General features: G+C 42.2%; 1 protein-coding gene across 1 annotated transcript in view; it reads left to right on the plus strand.

The window, feature by feature from the left end:
• LOC141476654 (polycomb group RING finger protein 3-like) overlaps positions 1 to 19457 on the plus strand; it is a 104070-nt gene extending 84613 nt beyond the window's left edge. Inside the window, exons 9-10 of the mRNA XM_074165447.1 lie at positions 2475 to 2555; positions 16645 to 19457. Of these exons, the coding sequence (XP_074021548.1) occupies positions 2475 to 2555; positions 16645 to 16692 (129 nt within the window). The 3' untranslated portion in view covers positions 16693 to 19457. The remainder of the gene's footprint in view (positions 1 to 2474; positions 2556 to 16644) is intronic.
• The last annotated feature ends 2231 nt before the right edge of the window (positions 19458 to 21688 follow it).

Below are 21688 nucleotides of genomic sequence, written 5' to 3' on the forward strand. Positions count from 1 at the left end.
ACTTCAAACCGGGACACTGACTCATGTTCAACTTGCTTTCAACCAGGACCCCGAGGTCCTTTCAGCAGGTCCTACCCAGCTTGTAATGTCTCATGACTTTGCCATTATTCTTGTTGAATTTTATGTGATTCTTGTCATCCCATCCTTCTACCCTGTCTAGGTCCCTCTAAATGGCAGCTCTGTCCTCAAGTGTGTCAGCTGCATTCCCCCAGTTTGGTGTCATCCACAAGCTTGATGAGGTGAATTTTGTCTCCTCCAGGTCACTGATAAAGACATTCAACAACACAGGTCCCAGGATAGACCCATGCAATACTCCATGTGTTACTGGCCTCTATGTAGAGTACAACTCATTTAACCACTACTCTCTGATCCTGACAATCCACCTGGGTCTTCACCCATCAGGTAGTCCACCCATCCAGATCATAACGTCCCAATTTGGATACAAGGATGCTGTGCAAGATGGTGCTGAAAGCCTTGCTTAAGTCAAGGTTGACAACATCCACTGTTCTCTCCTCATTCATCGATCTATTAATTTCATTAAAGAAGGCAATCAGGTTGGTCAAGCATGATTTTTCTCCCTTGGTGATTGGGAATAGCCAGCATGGATTTACCTTTGCCTTTATGTGCCCAGAAATGGCTTCCAAGAGGACCCACTTCATGACTTGCCCAGGGATCACCAAAGTGAGGATGGCTGACCTCTAGTTCCCTAGATAGTCCTTCTTGCCCTTTTTGAAGATGGGTACAACATTTCTCCAGTCATTGGGTACCTTCTCTGATCTCTGTGACCTTTCAGTGATGATAGTGTGGCCTCACAATAACATCAGCAAACTCTTGTGGCACCCTTGGATGCATCCCATCTGGTCCTATGGACTAGTATGGGTTGAGATTTCTCAATAGATCCCTGACTCGATCCTCCTCTGCTACTGGCAGTTCATCTCCTCCTTGAACCTTGTCTCTAGGCACAAAAAGGCTGGGAGACCTTGTTGGTGGAAGCCAAGGCAAAGAAGGCACTGAGTACCTCAACCTTATCTGCAGACACTGTCACTAAATTGTCCACCCCATGCAGCAGTGGGCTCACATTTTACTTGTTTATTCTTTTATTGATAATGTAACAGTAGAAATTCTTCTTGTTGCCCTGCCCTTGCCAGTTTCAGCTCCAGCTGAGCTTTGGCTTTCCCCAAACCATCTCTGTATACCTGGGCAATGTTTCTGTATTCCTTCTTTGTAGCCTGTCCTCACTTCCACCTCCTGTATATGTCCTTTTTCTCATGAGCTCCCTGTTTGGCCAAGCTGATGTCCTGATACATCTACTCATTTTTCTGAGTATTGGGATGGACTGTTCTTGTGCTTGGAGGATGATGTCTTTAAGGTCTTGTCATCTCTTGAGCTCCTTTGCCCTTCAGAGCTGCCTTTCATGGGATCCCACTTACCAGCTTCCCGAAAAAGCAAATTTCTGCCCAGGATCTGTACTCTGCTACTTGATTTCCTCACTCCCTTCAGGAACTTGAACTTCACTATTTTATGGTTGCTACAACCAAGGCTGCCATTGATTATCATGTCCCCAGAAAGTTCTTCCTTTTTCGTGAGTAGTTGATCCAGCTGTATGTCACCTATGGTTGGCCCATCTAGCATCTGTGTTAAAATTCCTAACACCTTTCATAAACCTGGATTGCTTTCTTACTAATTACACCTTTTGCTTTTGTGTTTAAACTCACTATTCCACTGCAGCAATCTCTGGTTTTACAACCTACTTGGTTCTTAATGAAATGTTCGTTCAACAGTACTTGTGTTTCAGGAGTCCTCCCTCCCCCTTTAAGGGCACATGGCATTTTTGTGGAAACAGTGTATTGGTATGTCCAGTGAAAAATATGTTTTTAGGATGAAGGTCCTAAGGATGTGAACACTTGGTTGAATGCTATAGACAAATCCTGGTTTGAGTTATTGTCTGTCAGCTAAGCCATGTTAGCGGACTGCATGCATTCTTAGCTTTCTTAGGTTGTGGTAAAGTACAATTAGCATATGTCACTTTCATGGTGACTTACCCTTTCAGTACATGTCATCTTGCAGTCAAATAGGCTAAGATCATGTGCATGATCATCTACTGCAATTCAGCTGATGGCTGGTCACATGATCTCACATTTGCTTATGAGTCCATACCCTTGCTGTTTCCAGTATCAAGATCTTTCAAAGCTGACATAGAAAAGTAAAAACAACTATAAAGTTTCGGGGAAAAAAAGCCCTAAACACTGATGTATAAGTGGGGGATAGCCTTTTAAAAATGTATTTTCAAAGTAGAATGTTACTTGCTGGGTACTGTGTAAACATTTTCATAGCATGTCAAAGGACAAAGCTGTCTTTACATGAGAACTGAGTTCTGTTTCTTTGATCTTTTTATTGGTCCTTATCTGAAGTGTATTGTTTCAAAGCCATGTTCTGTATCTCAGTGAATTAATTATTTCTTCTTTTTACATCAGCTGGATATATTATGCAATGAAGAGATTCTTGGCAAGGACCACACACTCAAGTTTGTAGTTGTTACTAGATGGAGATTTAAGGTATGACACAACTGCTTTTCATCAAAATTTTCATGTTCCATGTAAATCATTAGCTGACTAAAGAACAAAGTTCAAAGAGCATACATCATGCAGGCCTATACTGCAATGACTTCAAAATGGTTATAATATATATTTTTAAATGTCTAATAAACTATCTTTGAATTAAGAAAAATACCTATGTTTAAGAGAAAAATGGGAGAAAATGTAAAATGTGCAACTAAGGACAAGGAGAAGGCTGAGATACTTAACGCCTTCTTTGCCTCTGTCTTCAGTAGTCGGACCAGCTACCCCCAGGGTATACAGCCTCCTGAGCTGGAAGATAAGGATGGAGAGCAGAACAACCCCCCCATAGTCCAGGAGGAAGTAATTAATGATCTGCTTATGCACCTGGACACGCATAAGTCTATGGGGCCGGATGGGATTCATCCAAGGGTACTCAGGGAGCTGGCGGGATTGCTCACCAAGCCTCTCTCCATTATCTATCAACAATCCTGGTCAACAGGAGAGGTACCAGATAACTGGAGGGTGGCCAACGTGACGCCCATCTACAAGAAGGGCCGGAAGGAGGATCCAGGGAACTATAGGCCTGTCAGCCTGACCTCGGTACCGGGAAAAATCATGGAGAGGATCATCTTGAGTGAGCTGTCATGGCAAGTGCAGGGCAGCCAAGGGATCAGGGCCAGCCAGCATGGGTTTATGAAAGGGAGGTCCTGCTTAACCAACTTGATCTCTTTCTATGACCATGTCACCCGCCTTCTCGATGCCGGGAAGGCTGTGGATGTTGTCTGCCTGGACTTTGGTAAGGCCTTTGACACCGTCCCCCACAGCGTTCTCCTGGAGAAGCTGGCGAATCATGGCATAGACAAGTGTACTCTTCACTGGGTAAAAAACTGGCTGGATGGCCATGCCCAGAGAGTTGTGATTAATGGGGTGAAATCTTGTTGGTGGCCGGTCACCAGTGGTGTCCCTCAGGGCTCAGTTTTGGGGCCAGTCTTGTTTAATATCTTTATTGATGTTCTAGATAAGGGGATTGAGTGCACCCTCAGTAAGTTTGCAGATGACACCAAGCTAGGTGGGAGTGTTGATCTCCTTGAGGGTCGGAAGGCTCTACAGAGGGACCTGGACAGGCTGGATCAATGGGCCAAGGCCAATGGGATGAGCTTTAATAAGGCCAAGTGCCGGGTCCTGCATTTCAGTCACAATAACCTCAGGCAATGCTACAGGCTTGGGGAAGAGTGGCAAGCTGCCCAGCAGAAAAGGACCTGGGGGTGCTGGTGGACAGCCGGCTTAACATGAGCCAGCAGTGTGCCCAGGTGGCCAAGGCGGCCAACGGCATCCTGGCCTGTATCAGGAATAGCGTGGCCAGCAGGACCAGGGAAGTGATGGTGCCTCTGTACTCGGCACTGGTGAGGCCTCACCTCGAGTACTGTGTCCAGTTCTGGGCCCCTCACTACAGGAAGGACGTTGAAGTGCTGGAGTGTGTCCAGAGGAGAGCCACCAAGCTGGTGAGGGGTCTGGAGAACAAGTCATATGAGGAGAGGCTGAGGGAACTGGGCATGTTTAGTTTGGAGAAGAGGAGGCTGAGGGGAGACCTCATTGCCCTCTACAACTCCCTGAAAGGAGGTTGTAGAGAGGTGGGTGTTGGCCTCTTCTCCCAAGGGAATAATGACAGGACCAGAGGAAATGGTCTGAAGTTGCGACAGGGGAGGTTTAGATTAGATATTAGGAAGAATTACTTTACTGAGAGAGTGGTCAGGCACTGGAACAGCCTGCCCAGGGAGGTGGTGGAGTCGCCATCCCTGGAGGTATTTAAGAAACGTGTAGACATGGCACTTCAGGGCATGCTCTAGTGCCCGAGACTGTTGGTTTGTGTCTGTTTGTGGGGGGTTTTTTGTTTGGGTTTTTTGGGGGGTTTTTTGTTTGGTTGGTTGGTTTTGTTTGGTTGGTTTTGGTTTTGTTTTGGTTTTTGTTGGTTGGACTCGATGATCTCAAAGGTCCCTTCCAACCATTATGATTCTGTTATTCTGTGATTCTGTGATTCTGTTATTAGACCTGTGAGGAATGCCATGGAATAACCAGAATGCAATTTTGATCAGGTCAGAACAGAGGCAGTTTATTTCTATAGCTATAGGAGAGAACACAGAGCCCAGCACCCTGTCCAGTCGAATCTTAAAAGTGTCCAATGTTGAGGAATCCACCACTTCCCTGGGAAGATGATTCCAATGGCTGATTGTTCTCATTGTGAAAATTTTTCCTCTTGTGTCCAATCGGAATCTCCCCTGGAGTAACTTGTAGCCATTACCCCTCATCTTTTCCATGTGACTCCTTGTAAAAAAGGAGTCTCCATCTTCTTTGTAGCCACCCTTTAAATATTGGAACATGATGATAAGGTCTCCCCTAAGCCTTCTTTTCTCAAGGCTGAACAAACCCAGTTCTCTCAGCCTTTCCTCATATGGCAGGCTTCCTAGTCCTTTGATCATCTTGGTGTCCCTTCTCTTGACCCTCTCTGGCCTGTCCACATCTTTTTTTGCATAGCAGGGACCAAAACTGAACACAGTATTCCAGGTATGGCGTGACAAGCACTGAGTAGAGTGGGATAATGACTTCTGGTGATGCCCCTGTTGATGCAACCCAGCATCCTGTTGGCTTGCTTTGCTGCAGCAGCACACTGTTCACTCATATTGAGCTTTTTGTCCACTAGGATCCCCAGGTCCCTTTCCACAGAGCTGCTCCCCAGATGGGTAGATCCCAGCCTGTGCTGCACTCCTGGATTATGTTTTCCCAGGTGCAAGACTTTACATTTGTCTTTGTTGAACTTGGTAAGGTTCTTGTTAGCCCACTCTTCCAAACTATCCAGGTCTTCCTGCAGTGTGGCTCTCCCTTCTGAAGTGTCCACTTCCCCACTCAGTTTGGTGTCATCAGCAAACTTCATCAGGCTATTATTAATAGCAGATAACTTTATATAGTATATTCATTTTTTTCCTCACACATTCGGTCATAGTCATCCAGTTGGAGGAACAGCAGGCAGACCAACCCCAGCTGTGTACTCAGAAGCAGAGTGTCATACTGACATGCCAGTAGCTTTTAGGTAGATGTTCAAACAGTCCTGTTGATACCTAAGTTAAACTTATGGTATTGTCAATTTTCATTTAGTTTACATAATCACAGAATGTTTCATTAGCTGTATAATCTTTATAAGCATAAACATTTTGATTCTATACTCTTTTATGATTATCACATTTAATAAAACCATTCAAATGTGATTAACCATACAACAGAGTGTCTTAAGAGATATACTAATATTTCCTTAAGCTTTATTCCTTAAAACTTTTTATCTAATATCTCCTCATAACACATGACAATGATGAAATGTTTCTTATTAATTTCTCATATAATTGTTTAGTTAACCAGTATGTTCTCTTTTATCATGAATAAGATTGCATTTACAGTAGATCTTTCCCAATTCTATTAAACATACATCTTGTTAGGTATCTTAATATAATTGTCACCTAATGTAGCCCCAGTACAGGAATAGTGATATTCCTGGTCACTACTGAAGAAGTTAACACATGATTGTAATGATCAAACCAGTTTCATCTAGCTTTCACTGTTGATAGTAGTGGCTTCATCTGACCCAAAGTTCTCAGCTAGCCTCGCCCTGCTTTTGCCCTTCTTATCTTCTTGCAGGTTCTCTCATAACTTAGTGGTTTTCTCAGATATGTGTCCCAAGGTTATGCAGCTGTGTAGCATCAGAGCTGGGCTTTGGATCCTCAGAACACAGGCATCTGAGTAGTTGGGGGAGGGGAGAAGGAGATATAGTAGAGGAGAAAATACACAGAGTTGTTCACCTAATCAGTCGTCACATTCATGTATAGACTTCTACCATTCTCTTTCTTTTTTTTTTCTCTTACAGAAATATTGAGTTTAGCGATTAAGTTCTGATTATTAGATATAAGTAACCTCCAATACCTGGCATAGATAAGTATCTCACGTCAGTGTTACTTCTATTCTGGTTCAACCATAATATTTCACTATTCATTATATATTACCCTCTTTCAGACCTTGATATATACACATGTGTAACCCACAATTCTCTCAACCTTTAAGTACCGTTAGTATTCTGTTTCCCCTCTATTTCAAGCCTTTCTTTCTCTTTCCTTTCTTCTTTGATCTCTCTCCCAAATTCCTTTTATATTTACACATTTGCTTAAAAGAACATTACTGAAATCAACAATTCTGTCACTTGGTCTGGCTGCTTCTATTCAAATTGTTTCTTTGAGTATTATCCTGTAAACAAATAAAACTACCAAGGTTGTAAGGTTATTATAACTTTAGAGCATTTTCCAAAGCTTTAACTGTGATCCACCAGCCTGGGTGGACCCAAATCCTGATTTGTAGCACTTAAATCTCTTAGAGCTCTAAAAGGAGTCTTAATTCAAGTGTCTTAAACTGTTGTTATTACATTAAATAGTTAGACCAAGCTAAGCAGGACAAAAAAAGGTTAAGTCACAGATTAGCTATCCAGCCATGGAAAACTTTATTGTAAGAATTACTGGCTACTCCACTTAAACAGACAAAAATAAAGCTCCAAACAAGCAAAATATGACAAGTGAGGCCTATATTGAATTTGTGGCCTTGTTAGCAACAGCAATGCCATGTTTCCTGGGCTACAAGGTCACTTCTCTCTCCTTTGGTAGTCCATGAATCACAGGTTATTGCTCAATGAGTCCAACAAGGATGCTGCAAACTCTCCTATGGCTCAGGGCTCCTAATCAAGACTGAACAGAGACTCTTCTTGGAGGCATTTGCTTTCTCCTATCAGGTCTTGCCTCATGATAATCTGTAAAGGTCTGACAGTTCTTCATGGCAGTGTATAGTCAGTACCTGATTTGCTAAATGTCTATGATTAACACGATTTATAAAAACAAGCAAACTATTACTAAAGGGTGTAGAGCCAAGTTAAGAATTCCTGCGATTTCGGGAAACCTCTGAGTCTGATAGGCACTGATGTGTACCACTCACTATAGCTCAAGTCTACTAACCACTACTGAATTAAGTTCTTCTGGCAGGCTGCATATCTTACTCCTTGGTCTTGCCTCAGAGTTTACCTTGTTACATTATAACTTTGTCAGCCCTTGCTTGTTGATGGAATTGTAGTTAAGTATGTTGACCTGCAAAGCTATACCGCCTGCCTTACTTTTTATGCATATGATTACATTTGGTCTTACTGTGAGTAGGAAGAAAGGGAAACTAGACTAAATAGCCTCTGGAGGTAGATCTTTCAGGAAATTTCTGTGTCCCCACTCTTGGCAAATCCATGCAATCAAGGAATAGTCGAGGTTGGAAAAGAACTCTAGAGATCATGTAGTCCAACTCCCCTGCTCAAAGCAGGGTCAACTAGATGACCAGGACCATGTCCAGTCGAGTTTTGAATATCTTCACAGATGGAGACTCTACAACCTCTCTAGACAACCTGATCCAGTGCTCAGTCACCCTTACAGTAAAAAAGTTTTTTTACGTTTAAATGGAATTTCTTGTATTTCAATTTATGCCAATTGATCCCTTCACTGGATACCACTGAAAAGAGGCTGGCTCCATCTTCTTTACTGCCCCCCATCAGGTATTTGTACACATTGATAAGTTCCTCCCTGAGCTTTCTATTCTCCAGTTATCTCGGCTCTCTCAGCCTCTTCTCAAATGCCAGACACTCCAATACCTTAATGAACTCTTTGCTGGACTCCCTCCAGTATGTACATGTCCTTCTTGTGGTGACGACACAGGACTCCAGATGTGGTGTCTCAGCAGTGTTGAGCAGAGGGCATTAAAAACATCCCTCAACCTGATGGCAACACTTTTCCTAATTCAGCTCAGGATACTGCTTGCCTTGTTTGCTGCAAGGGTGCATTGCTGGCTCTTGTACAACTTGATGTCCAACAGGACTCACAGCTCTTTTTCTGCAAAGCTGCTTTCCAGTTAGTCAGCCCCCAGCCTGCACTGGTGCCTGGGGTTATTCTTCCCCAGGTGCAGGACTTGGCATTTTCCTTTGCTTAACTTCATGAGGTTCCTGTCAGCCCATTTCTTCAGTCTCACAAAGTCCTTCTAAGTGACAGCAAAACCATCAAGTGTATCAACCACTCCTTCCAATTTTGTATCATTTGGAAACTTGCTGAGAGTGCACTGTCCCATTGCTCAAGTCATTTAGGAAGATGTTATGGTTTTGGCCCCAGTACAGAATCATAGAATCATAAAATGGTATGGGTTGGAAGGGACCATCAAAGATCATCTAGTCCAACCCCTCTGCCATGGACAGGGACATCTTTCACTAGATCAGGTTGCTCAAAGACTAATCCAACCTGACTTTGAACACTTCCAGGGATGGGGCATCCACAACTTCCCTGGGCAACCTGTCCCAGTGTCTCACCACCCTCATCGTAAAGAATTTCTTCCTTATGTCCAGTCTAAACCTACCCTCTTTCAGTTTAAAACTGTTGCCCCTTGTCCTGTCACTACAGGCCCTGGCACAAAGTCTTTTTCCATCTTTCTTATAAGTCTCCATTATATATTGAAAGGCCACAATAAGGTCCCCCTGAAGCCTTCTCTTCTCCAGGATGAACAACCCCAACTCTCCAATTACCAATTACCGTCACAGGCAATGCAGATTAGAATTGGGGAAAATTAATTAATATAATTTAATTTAATTTATTACCAATGAAAATAGATTTGGATAGTGAGAAACAAAGACAAAAAAAAATTAAAACAACACCTCCCCCCACCTTCCCCCAGTCTTAACTTCACTCCTTCATTCCCAACTCCTCTACCCACCCCCCAAGCAGCACAGCGGGGACTGGGGGGGTTACAGTCAGTACATAACATCCTCTCTGCCAATCCTTCCTCCTCACACTTTTCCCCTGCTCCAGATTGGGTCCTCTCCACAGGCTGCAGTCCATAAGGAAAAAATCTGCTCCAGCATGGGTTCTACACAGGCCACAATACCTTCAGGAAATATCCAACTGCTCCAGTGTGGGGGTCCTCCATGGGCTGCAGTGTGACTATCTGCTCTGGGGGATATCTGCTCAAGCATGGTCTCTTTCACGGGCTAGAAGGGAATTTCTGCTCTGGCTCCTGGAGCACTTCTCCTTCCTTTTTCTTCTCTGACTTTGCTGTTTGCACTGCTGTTTCTCACTTTTTTTTCCCTCTCCTCTGCCTGTCTGGCATTTTTGCCCTTTCTTAAATATGTTTTCACAGAGGCACCACCAGCTTCGCTAATTGGCTCAGCTTTGGTTAGCAGTGGGTCCATTGCTGAGCTGGCTGAAATCGGCTGTGTCCAGTATGGGGCAGCTCCTGGTCTCTTCTCATAGAGGCCACCCCTGCAGCCTCCCTACTACCAAAACCTTGCCACAGACACCTAATACAACTGGATTACATCTGGACTGCCAAGGGTGAAAGCCTTAAAGACTGTTATAGCCCAGGCTGCTGCTAAACAGTCTTTCTCACAGCCAGATAATTTTTGTTCTGCCCTCTGAAGAGGATGCACGTTTTATTTTTGTAATGGTACTGCTCCCATGGAATCAGCCAGAGGTTTTTAAAGCAACTTCTTTCAGTTTAGTTAAAGCATCGTGCTCCTTGTTCCAGTTCCATTCCTGATTCTTTCTCACTAATTTCCATAATGGTCTCCTGATACCAGCAAAGCTTTCTTTTTCCCCAATTATAATTCCCAAGTAGTTTACCTGGGGTTGCTCTAATTAGGCCTTATTCAAATTGACTTTAAATCCTGATTGATCTGTTAATCTTAAAACTCAGATACTTGTCTCTTACCCTTCTGTAGTGCCAGTCACTAGAATATTATCTGCATGTTTCTGCTTTGTAAAACCCCTGCAGTACCTAAGTAAAGGTATATCATTTGTCTCTAAATGTAAAAGCAAATCTCTAAACTGATTCTTCAGTAATTCAGATGGCAATGAAACAGATCTATAACTGAAAACCACTTGTTATTTTCTTGTAAATTAGCAATAATCTCAGACATGCATGCTACAATAGGAGCCATCCTCAGGATGAACTTATTTATCTGACAGTAGCCTAACATCATTCTCCAGGATTTTTATCAGCCTTTTTAACAGACCATAATGGAGAATTATATTTTTAGGCCCCTGAGGGCACTAATAGGTTTTAATGGCCCTGACCAGCCTTACTTGGGGCCTCCACATCCTCTGCCCAGGAGCCCCAGTTCAGCTCAGACCTGGGCCTTCAGTCCCTGCCTGAGCTATGTCATAGGAGTACTGGACTCCAGCTCAGCCACAGCTGTGCTTGGCCATAGACCCCACTGATCTGGACTCCGACCTGCAGACTGATTTCCTAGTCTGACCTTGGCCTTGCCTCATCACGATGGACCTACTCGGTGATCACTGTCTGACTCTGGTTACTCTCATCAGACCTGATCCTGATACTAATCCAAAGATTGACTTCCTGGCTTGATCTTGGACTTGCCTGATCACCATGAACTTGCCTGATGATCTGGACTCTTAGTTGAACCTGTTTACCATCCCTGGGTCTACCCTGCTCACCTTGCTCAGGTACTGTGAGGGCTCTGGCCAGCAAGATCCCTGCCCTTCTAGCCCTGTTATCGCATTTGGCTCTTCATCCCTTAGGGAGCTGATGGCCCTCACTGTACCCTGACATATTTGGTTTATAATTTCCCAAAAAATACCTTGTTCTAAATACTCACAAAATCACAGAATGATATGGGGTTGGAAGGGACCTCTGGAGATCATCTAGTCCAACCCCCCTGCCAAAGCAGGTCCACCTAGAGCAGGTTGCACAGGATGGCATCCAGGCAGGTTTTGAATGTCTCCAGAGAAGGAGACTCCACCACCTCCCTGGGCAGCCTGTGCTCTGCCACCCTCAAAGTAAAGAAGTTCCTCCTCATGTTTAGGTGGAACTTCTTATGTTCAAGTTTGTGCCCATTTCCTCTTGTCTTGTCACTGAGCACCACTGAAAAAAGACTGGCCCCATCCTCCTGACACCCACCTTTTAAGTATTTATAAGCATTGATCAGATCCCCCCTCAGTCTTCTCTTCTCCAGACTAAAAAGACCCAAGTCCCTCAGCCTTTCCTCATAAGAGAGATGGTCTAGTCCCCTAATCATCTTCGTAGCCCTTTGCTGTGCCCTCTCCAGCAGTTCCCTGTCCTTCTTGAACCGGGGAGCCCAGAACTGGACACAGTACTCCAGATGTGGCCTCACCAGGGCAGAGTAGAGGAGGAGGCTAACCTCCCTCGATCTGCTGGCCACCCTCTTCTTGATGTACCCCAGGATGCCATTGGCCTTCTGGACACAAGGGCACATTGTTGGCTCATGGTCATCCTATTGTCCACCGGGACTCCCAGGTCTTTTTCCACAGAGCTGCTCTCCAGCAGGTCAGCCCCCAACCTGTACTGGTGCATGGGGTTCTTCCTCCCCAGGTGCAGCACCCTACACTTGCCCTTGTTGAACTTCATTAGATTTCTCTCTGCCCAACTCTCTAGCCTGTTCAGGTCTTGCTTTATGGCAGCACAGCCTTGTGGTGTGTTAGCCACCCCTCCCAGTTTTGTGTCATCAGCAAACTTGCTGAGGGTACACTCTGTCCCTTCATCCAGGTTCATCTATTCCTTAATGATTTCTCCCAGAGCAGTCCTAGCTTTTTTAGGATACGGATATTGTGTAAGGGGGACAAACCGAGGGTCCCACTGTTTCAACTTGGTCATTTCTTTTTTCCAAACTGCAGGATTTTTTTTCTGACGTATCTATTGTTTCCAGAATTCTTTATCAATTTCAGTTAAAGTTTGTACTTGTTCTCTTGAATCTTTATACCAGCCTTTCCTTGCTTCCTGTATTCCTTTATATTTCTACAAAATATCACTATAAAAATTAAGATTCGGTGTTCCATTATGCAGTCAGTTCCTAAAATAAGAGGTTCTTTGCTATTATTTACAATCTCATGTTTGGTATCAACAGATCACTGCCCTATTATTAGATTTATAATATAATATTTAGGGCCTTTTCCTTCCTTCCTTCCTCTTGAAAGAGGATGCTTTAATATTTTCTTGTTTAATAGATTATTTGAGAAAAGTTTTAGACAAACTGATTCATGCTCCTGTGTCCAGAAAAACACCATATTTTTTTCCTCTACTTCATACAAAATATTGGGATTCCCCCCCACCAGGATCCCAATGTATTCAGCACCCAGGCATATGGGTAGTCCTGGGCCCAAATCATAGAATCGTAGAATCATAGAATTGTCTAGGTTGGAAGGGACCTTTAAGATCATCTAGTCCAACCATCGACCTACCTCTGATAAAAAAAAAAAAAAAAAAACCAACACAAAAAAACCCCAACCGCCCCCCCCCCCATTACTAAACCATGTCTCTAAGCACTATATCAACCTGTCTTTTGAATACTTCCAGGGATGGTGCCTCAACCATCTCCCTGGGCAGCTCATTCCAATGCTTAATAACCCTTTCAGTATAAAAATTTTTCCTAATATCCAGTATGAACCTCCCCTGGCGCAGCTTGAGGCCATTTCCTCTTGCCCTATTGCCTGTGTCCTGGGAGAAGAGACCAACCCCCGCCTCTCTACAACCTCCTTTCAGGTAGTTGTAGAGAGCGATAAGGTCTCCCCTCAGCCTCCTTTTCTCCAGGCTGAACAACCCCAGCTCCCTCAGCCTTTCCTCATAAGACTTACTCTCCAGACCCCTCACCAGCTTCGTTGCCCTTCTCTGGACCCACTCCAGCACCTCAATGTCTTTTTTGTGGTAAGGGGCCCAAAACTGGACACAGTACTCGAGATGGGGCCTCACCAGTGCCAAGTACAGGGGGACGATCACCTCCTGAGTCCTACTCGCCACACTGTTCCTGATACAGGCCGGGATGCTGTTGGCCTTCTTGGCCACCTGGGCACACTGCTGGCTCATGTTCAGCCGACAGTCGACCAACACCCCCAGGTCCTTGTCTGTCGGGCAGCTCTCCAGCCACTCTTCCCCAAGCTTGTATCGCTGCATGGGGTTGTTATGACCCAAGTCCCGGATCCAGCACTTGGCCGTATTGAGCCTCTTACAATTGGCTTTGGCCCATCGATCCAACCTGTCCAGGTCCCTCTGTAGAGCCTTCCTACCCTCCCAGCAGATCAACGCTCCCACCTAACTTGGTGTCATCTGCAAATTCAGTGAAGGTTCACTTGATCCCCTCGTCCAGATCATTGATAAAGATGTTAAAGAGAACCGGCCCCAGTACTGAGTCCTGGGGGACACCACTCGTGACCGACTGGCCGCCAACTGGATTTAACTCCATTCACCACCACTCCCTGGGCCCAGCCCTCCAGCCAGTTTTTAACCCAGCAGAAAGTACTCCCATCCAAGCCATGGGCAGCCAGTTTCTCCAGGAGGATACTGTGGGAGACTGTATCAAAGGCCTTACTAAAGTCCAGGTAAACAACATCCACAGCCTTTCCCTCATCCACCAAGCGGGTAACTTTGTCATAGAAGGAGATCAGGTTTGTCAAGCAGGACCTGCCTTTCATGAACCCACGCTGGCTGGGCCTGATCGCCTGGACGTCCTTCATGTGCTGCATTATGGCACTCAGGATGATCTGTTCCATGACCTTCCCAGGCACCGAGGTCAGACTGACAGGCCTGTAGTTCCCCGGATCATCCTTCCGACCCTTCTTGTGGATGGGCATCACATTTGCTAGATGCCAGTCAGCTAGGACCTCCCCAGTTTGCCAGGACTGCAGACTTCCCTGTTGTTGGTTTTCATCAATTGGGGGTAGGGCAGCGGAGCTTGAGCACTGAGGTATACTGCTGCTACTGCTCTTCTTTTCAGCTGTTGTATCACTCTTTTTAGCTTATCCCATGTTTTCTTACTAATCCATTTTGCCATATTTTCTCCTGAATCCTTTAACACTTTCCACAGCCTTAGACAGATTTGGTCCATTTCTTCTGATTTACTAACCTTATTGTCACTGTTTCCTGCACCTATTTATCTCATCCTTATTTCTCTGCAACCTCTTCTCTACTGTACTTCTTTACTGTCCCTGTTTTTTCTTGATTCATGTAAAAAAAATTTTCCCTTTTCTCCTGAATCTAGTCCCTAATACTTCGTAACACACTGTGTTATCTCTACCCATTGATTTCAGTAGGTCCCCCTGCATTTTGCTGCATGGACAGTTGTTGTGAATAGCAGGGGTGCATTGGGCAGCTAATTCTCATAATTCATCCACTGTTCAAGGAACCTGATTCATCCTTATTTCTGTCAGGGGAGCTGGAACTACTTGTACCCCATCAGGAAAGGGTGGTCAGTACAGAATAGATATCATGTCTTGCCAGTGTTTGAGAAACCCCACATTTGTTCATAAAACATTCTCCATCCTCTCAGCAACAGTAATGATGTGCTTTAGGGCATGGTCCCCAGTACTAACGAGAGCAACTATACCTGGAATATCAGAGGTCTAGACTCTGACCTCCAGAGGAAGATGTATCTCTCCAGGCCTTTGGCTGCAGGGAGCGCCTGGGGCTTCTTGCTGAGGCTGGAGTAGAAGGAGATCGTGCCCTTGTCTGCAGAAGACGTGTGTTGGTGGAGAATCTCTGTTGCAAAGTAAAGGAGCTGCAGGGAGGAAGTCAGCAGACTGTATGGCATCAAAGGTGATGAAAAGGAGATTGATAGGATTTTCTCTAAGACCCTAGAGATACAAGAGCCTGAATCTGCAGCTGCAATGAGGCAGGGGGAAGCCAGGTTCTGTGTTGAAAGAAAGGAACAAGGTAAATGGCCAGATCATGTTCCTGGACTTCAGGAGAGCAGGCTGTGGTCTGTTCAGGGATCTGCTTGGAAGAATTCTGTGTGTTGTGGTTTAACCCCAGTAGGCAGCTAAGCACCACACAGCCGCTTGCTTGCTCCTTCCCAGCAGGATGAGGGAGAGAATTGGAGGGGTAAAAGTAAGAGAAATTGTGGGTTGAGATAAAGACAGTTTATTAGGTAAAGCAAAGCTGTGTGTGCAAGCAGAGCAAAATAAGGAATTCATTCACTACTTCTTGTAGGCAGGCAGCTGTTTAGCCATTTCCAGGAAAGCAGGGCTTCCTTATGCATAATGGTCCAAACATCTCCCCCACTTCCTCCTTCTTTCGTACAGCTTTTATTGAGTCCCCTCCCAACTTCTTTTGCACCCCCAGCCTACTCGCTGATGGGGCAGTGTGAGAAACAGAAGGCCTCGATGCTATGCAAGCACTGATCAGCAATAACTAAAATGTGGACAAGTTATCATCAACACTGTTTTGGTCACAAATCCAAAACATAGCACTATAAGAGCTGCTATGAAGAAAACTAACTCCATCCAGTAGATAAGTAATTGTACTGGCTCTAGGTGACCGTGCTTGAGCAGGGGGCTTGGACCAGGTGACCTCCAGAAGTCCCTTCCAACCTCAATCATTCTGTGATTCTCAGCATGTACTTTTCCTCTCTTTGGCCTGCTCTTTTCAGGTAGCTATTGCTCCATCCATGCACATAAGTACCTAAAGAGCCAATTCACACAAATTCATTCAGAAGAGTCTTTTATGACTATTCTTTATGTTATGTAAACTTGAACTGTAGAACTCTATACTGCAGGATATTGTAGATGTTAAAAGTTTACATAGCTTTAAAAGAGCAATGGGTAAATTCACAGAACTATTGAGTGAGGACTATTAATACAAGGCTCTACATCTGGCTTAGGAAATTCCTGAATTGTTTGAGAATGTGGAGCATTCTGGAGACTATTGCTGTTTACTTGCCCTGTTATTATGCCCTTCCCCAAGGGTCTGCAATTCACTCCTGCTGGAAGCAGGTTCTATTCTAGATGGCCAGACCTAGTGTTAGTTAGCTACTCAGGATGATCAATTACTGAGACAAAAGTAGAAGGATTCTTTTGGGGGGGCTCTGTAGGTGGGGTATCTTGGTGAAATTTTGGAATATAGCTACTCTGATAGTCTCTCTAAGCTTTAATTTATGAAACAGATAAGTTTTATTTATAAAGTATATGAATTAATTTTGGTTTTGCCCCTTAACCTGTCTGATGATTCTGTCTTGCAGAAAGCACCTCTACTGCTACATTACAGACCCAAAATGGACTTGCTGTAGGAGAACTTTATTGTCCTTCTGCACAGTTTTTTTTGCAGAGACTATCATCTGGCACCTTAGTGCACCACTTAACTCTCATGTGACATGAACCAGCAAAATCATTTTGGAAGACTGTAGTACTTCTATAGCAGACTGTACCTTCTGAATAATTCTAAGGATGTACTGCATGGATTTTTGGACAAAAATAAAATAAAATATTTATTTTTGTACAAATGAAATAAATCACAACTCAACAACATTCTACCAGCACTGAGTTACAGGTAGTGAAAACACTTCACAGTTCCATGGAGCTCAGCTTGATTCATCTATTTGTAGCTACACAAAAATAAGTTAAAATGGTGTGGGAGAGATTTAAAATGTTGCTTTTAACACCAAATTACTACATTTACTTATTTTTTTGTCTTTAAACTTTACAATTTGTTTCGGTATGTTTTTCTGAGGTGTTCTTGTTTTATGTAGCATGCCCAGTTATGTCAGCTTTAATCAAGATGTTCTACAGAGCGTTGAACAGACCTAACGGTACAGTGACTGGTGATATTTATTATGCTGCATTAAAAACTTCCTGAAGATCTGGAGATCCAATTACTTCATTAGTTTTGCACAATATTTGTTCTTTATTTTGTATTTCAGTGTATTTCAGTTTTAATATCCACCCTTTGCACGTTGATTTGAAATGAGTTCACTTGATTTTTTAAAATATGCCGTAATGTTTTGCCGTGGCATAAATTGCATCCAATCATAACAAATACTCATAAGTGTTTTAAATTGTTTTAAAGCAAATATGTCATATAATTGGGGCTTGCAAAAATCAAGTTTTACTTAAGGGAGTATTTGCTATTTCATTAGCTGTTAAAACTGTGGCTGTTGGGCATCTTTTGTTGATGTTACACAAGTTTCCATTTCACTAACTAAAAATTCTTCAGTTAACTGCAAACCAATTCTGTCTTTCTTTTACTTTTTTCTATATGAAACCATAGCTGTTTATAGCTCAATTATTATTTATCTTTGAGGTCAGATTAGATTACAGGGGCACCGTCTGGCCTTAACTGATAATTTTGCTTGTGTCAAGCCCTGAGAGATGCAAACTACCATATGTGTATGTGTGTCTGTGTACAGACATGTGTGCACCTTAGAGAATCCACCCTCAGTAGTGCTTAGCAGTGTTGACTACAGTGATTGAAAGGCTTTTTAAAATAGTCAGCTTCATAAAAATGTGGTAGTAGTTGAAAGTGACTTCTGCAAGCTGTGTGTCTGACATGGGGTCTTAAGTAACTGAAAAGAAGATAAGCAGTATTATTAGCAGCTGGAGGCTGCCAAGAATTTTGAGTTTTCCTGTCAGCTGAAAATGGCAGTTATATCAAACACTTTCATAAAATGTCAATGACTAGGAAAATCAGTATGCCTGTTTGCACTGTCCCGCTTCTTCTAGCTGCACTCCTCTACTTTGCAAGAAAGCATTGCTTAATGTTACTTGATAATAGGAAATTGATCTCATAAGAGGCTTATTCAAGTATTCTAAATCCTACTGCCTTTTCTTGAGTTTTCCAAGCACCATGTTGCTCTATGCATCTCCCATGCTTTTCTTAATTGAACTTTTCAGTGCTTTTCCTAGTTCTGCTGTTACCAGAGGGAAGCGCTAAGTTCACTTGTTTGTCTTAGGAAATGGGTCCCTTGTTTTCATTTATGGCCATAGATGGTGAATGGTGAAGAAGCTGAAAGAAATGCAAAGAGAAAGAAAAAGTCTACTGAACTATGGGGATGGTCAAGAGAGCCACAGTAAGGCCAGCGGAGTACTGCCATCTCTGCAAATGATGATGTGAGACCACTACATTTGAACACCTGAGTTAAACAGGACTTCTTTATGTAAAGGCTTAGAGAATGTGTGTGTGATGGAATTAGAAGTTTGCTCTGGTTTTGCTGTACTGTTTCTGGACTCGCTTACCTACAATTTTGCTTTTATCTGTTTTTAGCATTAATAGAAGTGACAGAAGAGGACAGGTGAGATCTAATTAGTCTCTGGTTTTGGTAGTTTTTCAGAGAATAGTGAATGTAGGTGATATGGATGTATATGTAAGTTAACATAAAAGGCCTTTCTGGAGCTCTTCATGTGGCAGTCATTGTATATTTCCCAGTGTAAATCAGGGGCTGGTTCCAGTTGGTGAGGCCTTCAGAGAGCGCAAATAAGGTTATAAACACCCATCCTCCATGCACCCCTAATGTACCTGACACAGACATGGAGCTCAAGCCCATAGACCATGTAAATGCCTAATTCATTGTTCAGCTATAGTCTAAGGGTTTAATAAATATATTTGTGATTGGTCTACCTCAGTATATATACACTGTGGAACCTTATTGCAAGATCGGATGTTGATGCAGTGCTGTTGAAGTTTATTGGGATTTTAGCATGGAGCTCTACAACTGAGAGGTTGGCAGTTACAAATATGTAAATTCAGAAAGCTCTCTGTCATTCAGTTCTAAATCTTGCTCTAACAGTCTATAGTATAGAATATATGTTTGCAAGTTGGTAACTACCTTTGGAATCACTTGAATTTGTTACAGTGCTATATCAATATATTTAAATCTGTTTATATAGGTACACATCTGTAGCCAGTGTTAACACCTATAGCTGGTGATTGCTCATAATTGTGTGTAACTGCTTTTGTAATGTGTTTAATCTGATAAAACCTCAGCAGTGCTTTTAAAAACAAAACAAACACCCCTCCCCCCAACCACAGCCCTATTGTCACAATAGATATCTTCATTACAAAAAATATTTCCCATGGGGAGAGATGGGATGGTGTCTGCACCATTTGTTTGCTTTCTAGCTTTATAGAAAGACTAGACTACAACTGAATTCAATTTAGAGGCAAGCCTTGAGGTCAAAGTTCTGTTTTACTTCTTTTCAAGCTTAAGAAACAGTTGATTTAATGTCAAGATTATATTGGCTAAAACAATACTGACTTCTCTATTTTTTTTCTTTTTTTAAACTTTTAAATCTGAAAGTTGGACTCAGTATAGATATTTCTTGAATCCTGATGAGGTCATGATTAATTTATTTTGATCTTAATGAAGATAGCATTACTGTGAATTAATTTTTACAGCCACTTACGCTGGTAAATAATTGCGGTATCTTGTAGCACTGTCTTCAGCAGCAATGAGACTAAGTTATCCCAGGCTCAGAGTCTCACTAGATACAGTTTTCATTAAAAATAGATAATTAACAGAAATATATAATATTGAATTTAAACAAGATTTGGGAGCTTGGAAAAATTAACTTTATAAAAATTATTTATTATATTAAGCATTCTGTTTTATTTTATCATTATGAGTATTTTTTTTGTTTCAAAGGTCCAGCTTTATTTGCAGGCATATAAAACTGTAAAACATTTTTACAGCTTCTTCCTGTTATATTAGATTTGAATGGCTTTTATTTGTATGTCTTTGCTATGTATGGCTAAAGAGCTTTGCTTTTTCTTTTGTACAATGGGTCAGAAACATGCATTTATAAGCATATGTTTAAACTGTAAATGTAGCATCTACTTCTAAATTGAAAAACAACGTAGATGGGGATTTTCATATATACATTCAGTGGGTTTTTGCTTGGGATTTTCATTTGAGGTTTGTTGGGGTTTTTTGTGTTTTTTTAAGAATGAAGTTTGGGGTTGTAAAATCTTTAAGTGCAAGAACTACGCATCAGCAATATTTTAAAATGGATGATATAGCAAGAAACTTCAATATGAATTGTGGAAGTAATATGCAAAAGATGCAGCCTATCCAAAATTGGTTTGTGCCATTGTTATGTCTGGTATCTTTGTGTGTCATCTAACCTGAGAATATTTATTTTTATTGGTTGTGCAATAATATACACAACACTGTCACCTCTGGGAATGTGGGACTGCAAAAATGAGACTACATTTATGATGGTACTATTTTTTTTTTCAATAGACTATGAGCCTTTGAAAGCTTATCTGGCTCTATTGTTGTTATAATGGCACAATTAGTCTTAGGAGATTTACGTTTTTTCCTACTGGATGGTAAATGAAACTATACAGCTAGCCTATTTTTCAATTATATGAATCTTACCATTGAGTTAAGTATAATTAGAAAGAGCCAGCTGTTCTGTACAATAACACAATCTTAATAAATGCGTTTTCTCAGCAGTACTTAAGAAATTTATTTAGTACATAAGACTGAATTTTACAGAGAAATCTAGTTTCTATATTTCCTCAGATAATTGATTCAGTTTGGACATTTTACCAGAGATGTTAATGCAATATATGATTCAGTTTTTCTGCCTGAAGTTAATAACAAGAAAAAATGTCATAAATACTAGAATCTTTGCTAAGATTCACTTAACTGTAATTGAGAGGTATCAACTTGTGTCTCTTTTAAAGGTGCAGAGAGAGCATTAAGGTGCCTAACATCAGCATGGAAAAATAATGTCTGCTTTCATCAAAATCTATAATCATGTGCAGACACTCTCTAGGTACCTGCCTTTTGTGGGAAGCCAACAGTCATATTTTTACAATAGAGTTTGATATGCCTATACACAAATTTAAAACTCTGTTCTTGTTTGAGCTACTTGAGTGGATCCTCAATGCTTCTTGGAAACCTTTTGAAGCTACCATGATCTGCTGAGGTCAGATTGCAAGATGGGGGCTAAAAGGCCAATTCTGCAAATTCTTACAGTGGTAACTTTATTACTAACCTAGATGGTTCCACTGAAAGCAGTAGAATCATTCATGCGGACAAAATTGCTTAAATGTGTGTCTGCAAGATGGAGTCCTAATTTTTGAAGGACAGACTGATTTTTCTGTATCTTTTAACTTAAAAAGCATTGGTTTAATAAAGTTCTTTTATCCAAGTAATTTAATTAGACAATTCAGTTCTTTTTCTGCAACAACATTAAATTAAGGTTAAAGGACAATAAATCAGTACAATCATTAAGCCAATCCTTGATATGTGACATAATAAAGATACTGAAACTATCACAGTG

This window comes from Numenius arquata, chromosome W (genome assembly GCF_964106895.1).
Source record: "Numenius arquata chromosome W, bNumArq3.hap1.1, whole genome shotgun sequence".
Classification (NCBI taxonomy): Eukaryota; Metazoa; Chordata; class Aves; order Charadriiformes; family Scolopacidae; genus Numenius; species Numenius arquata.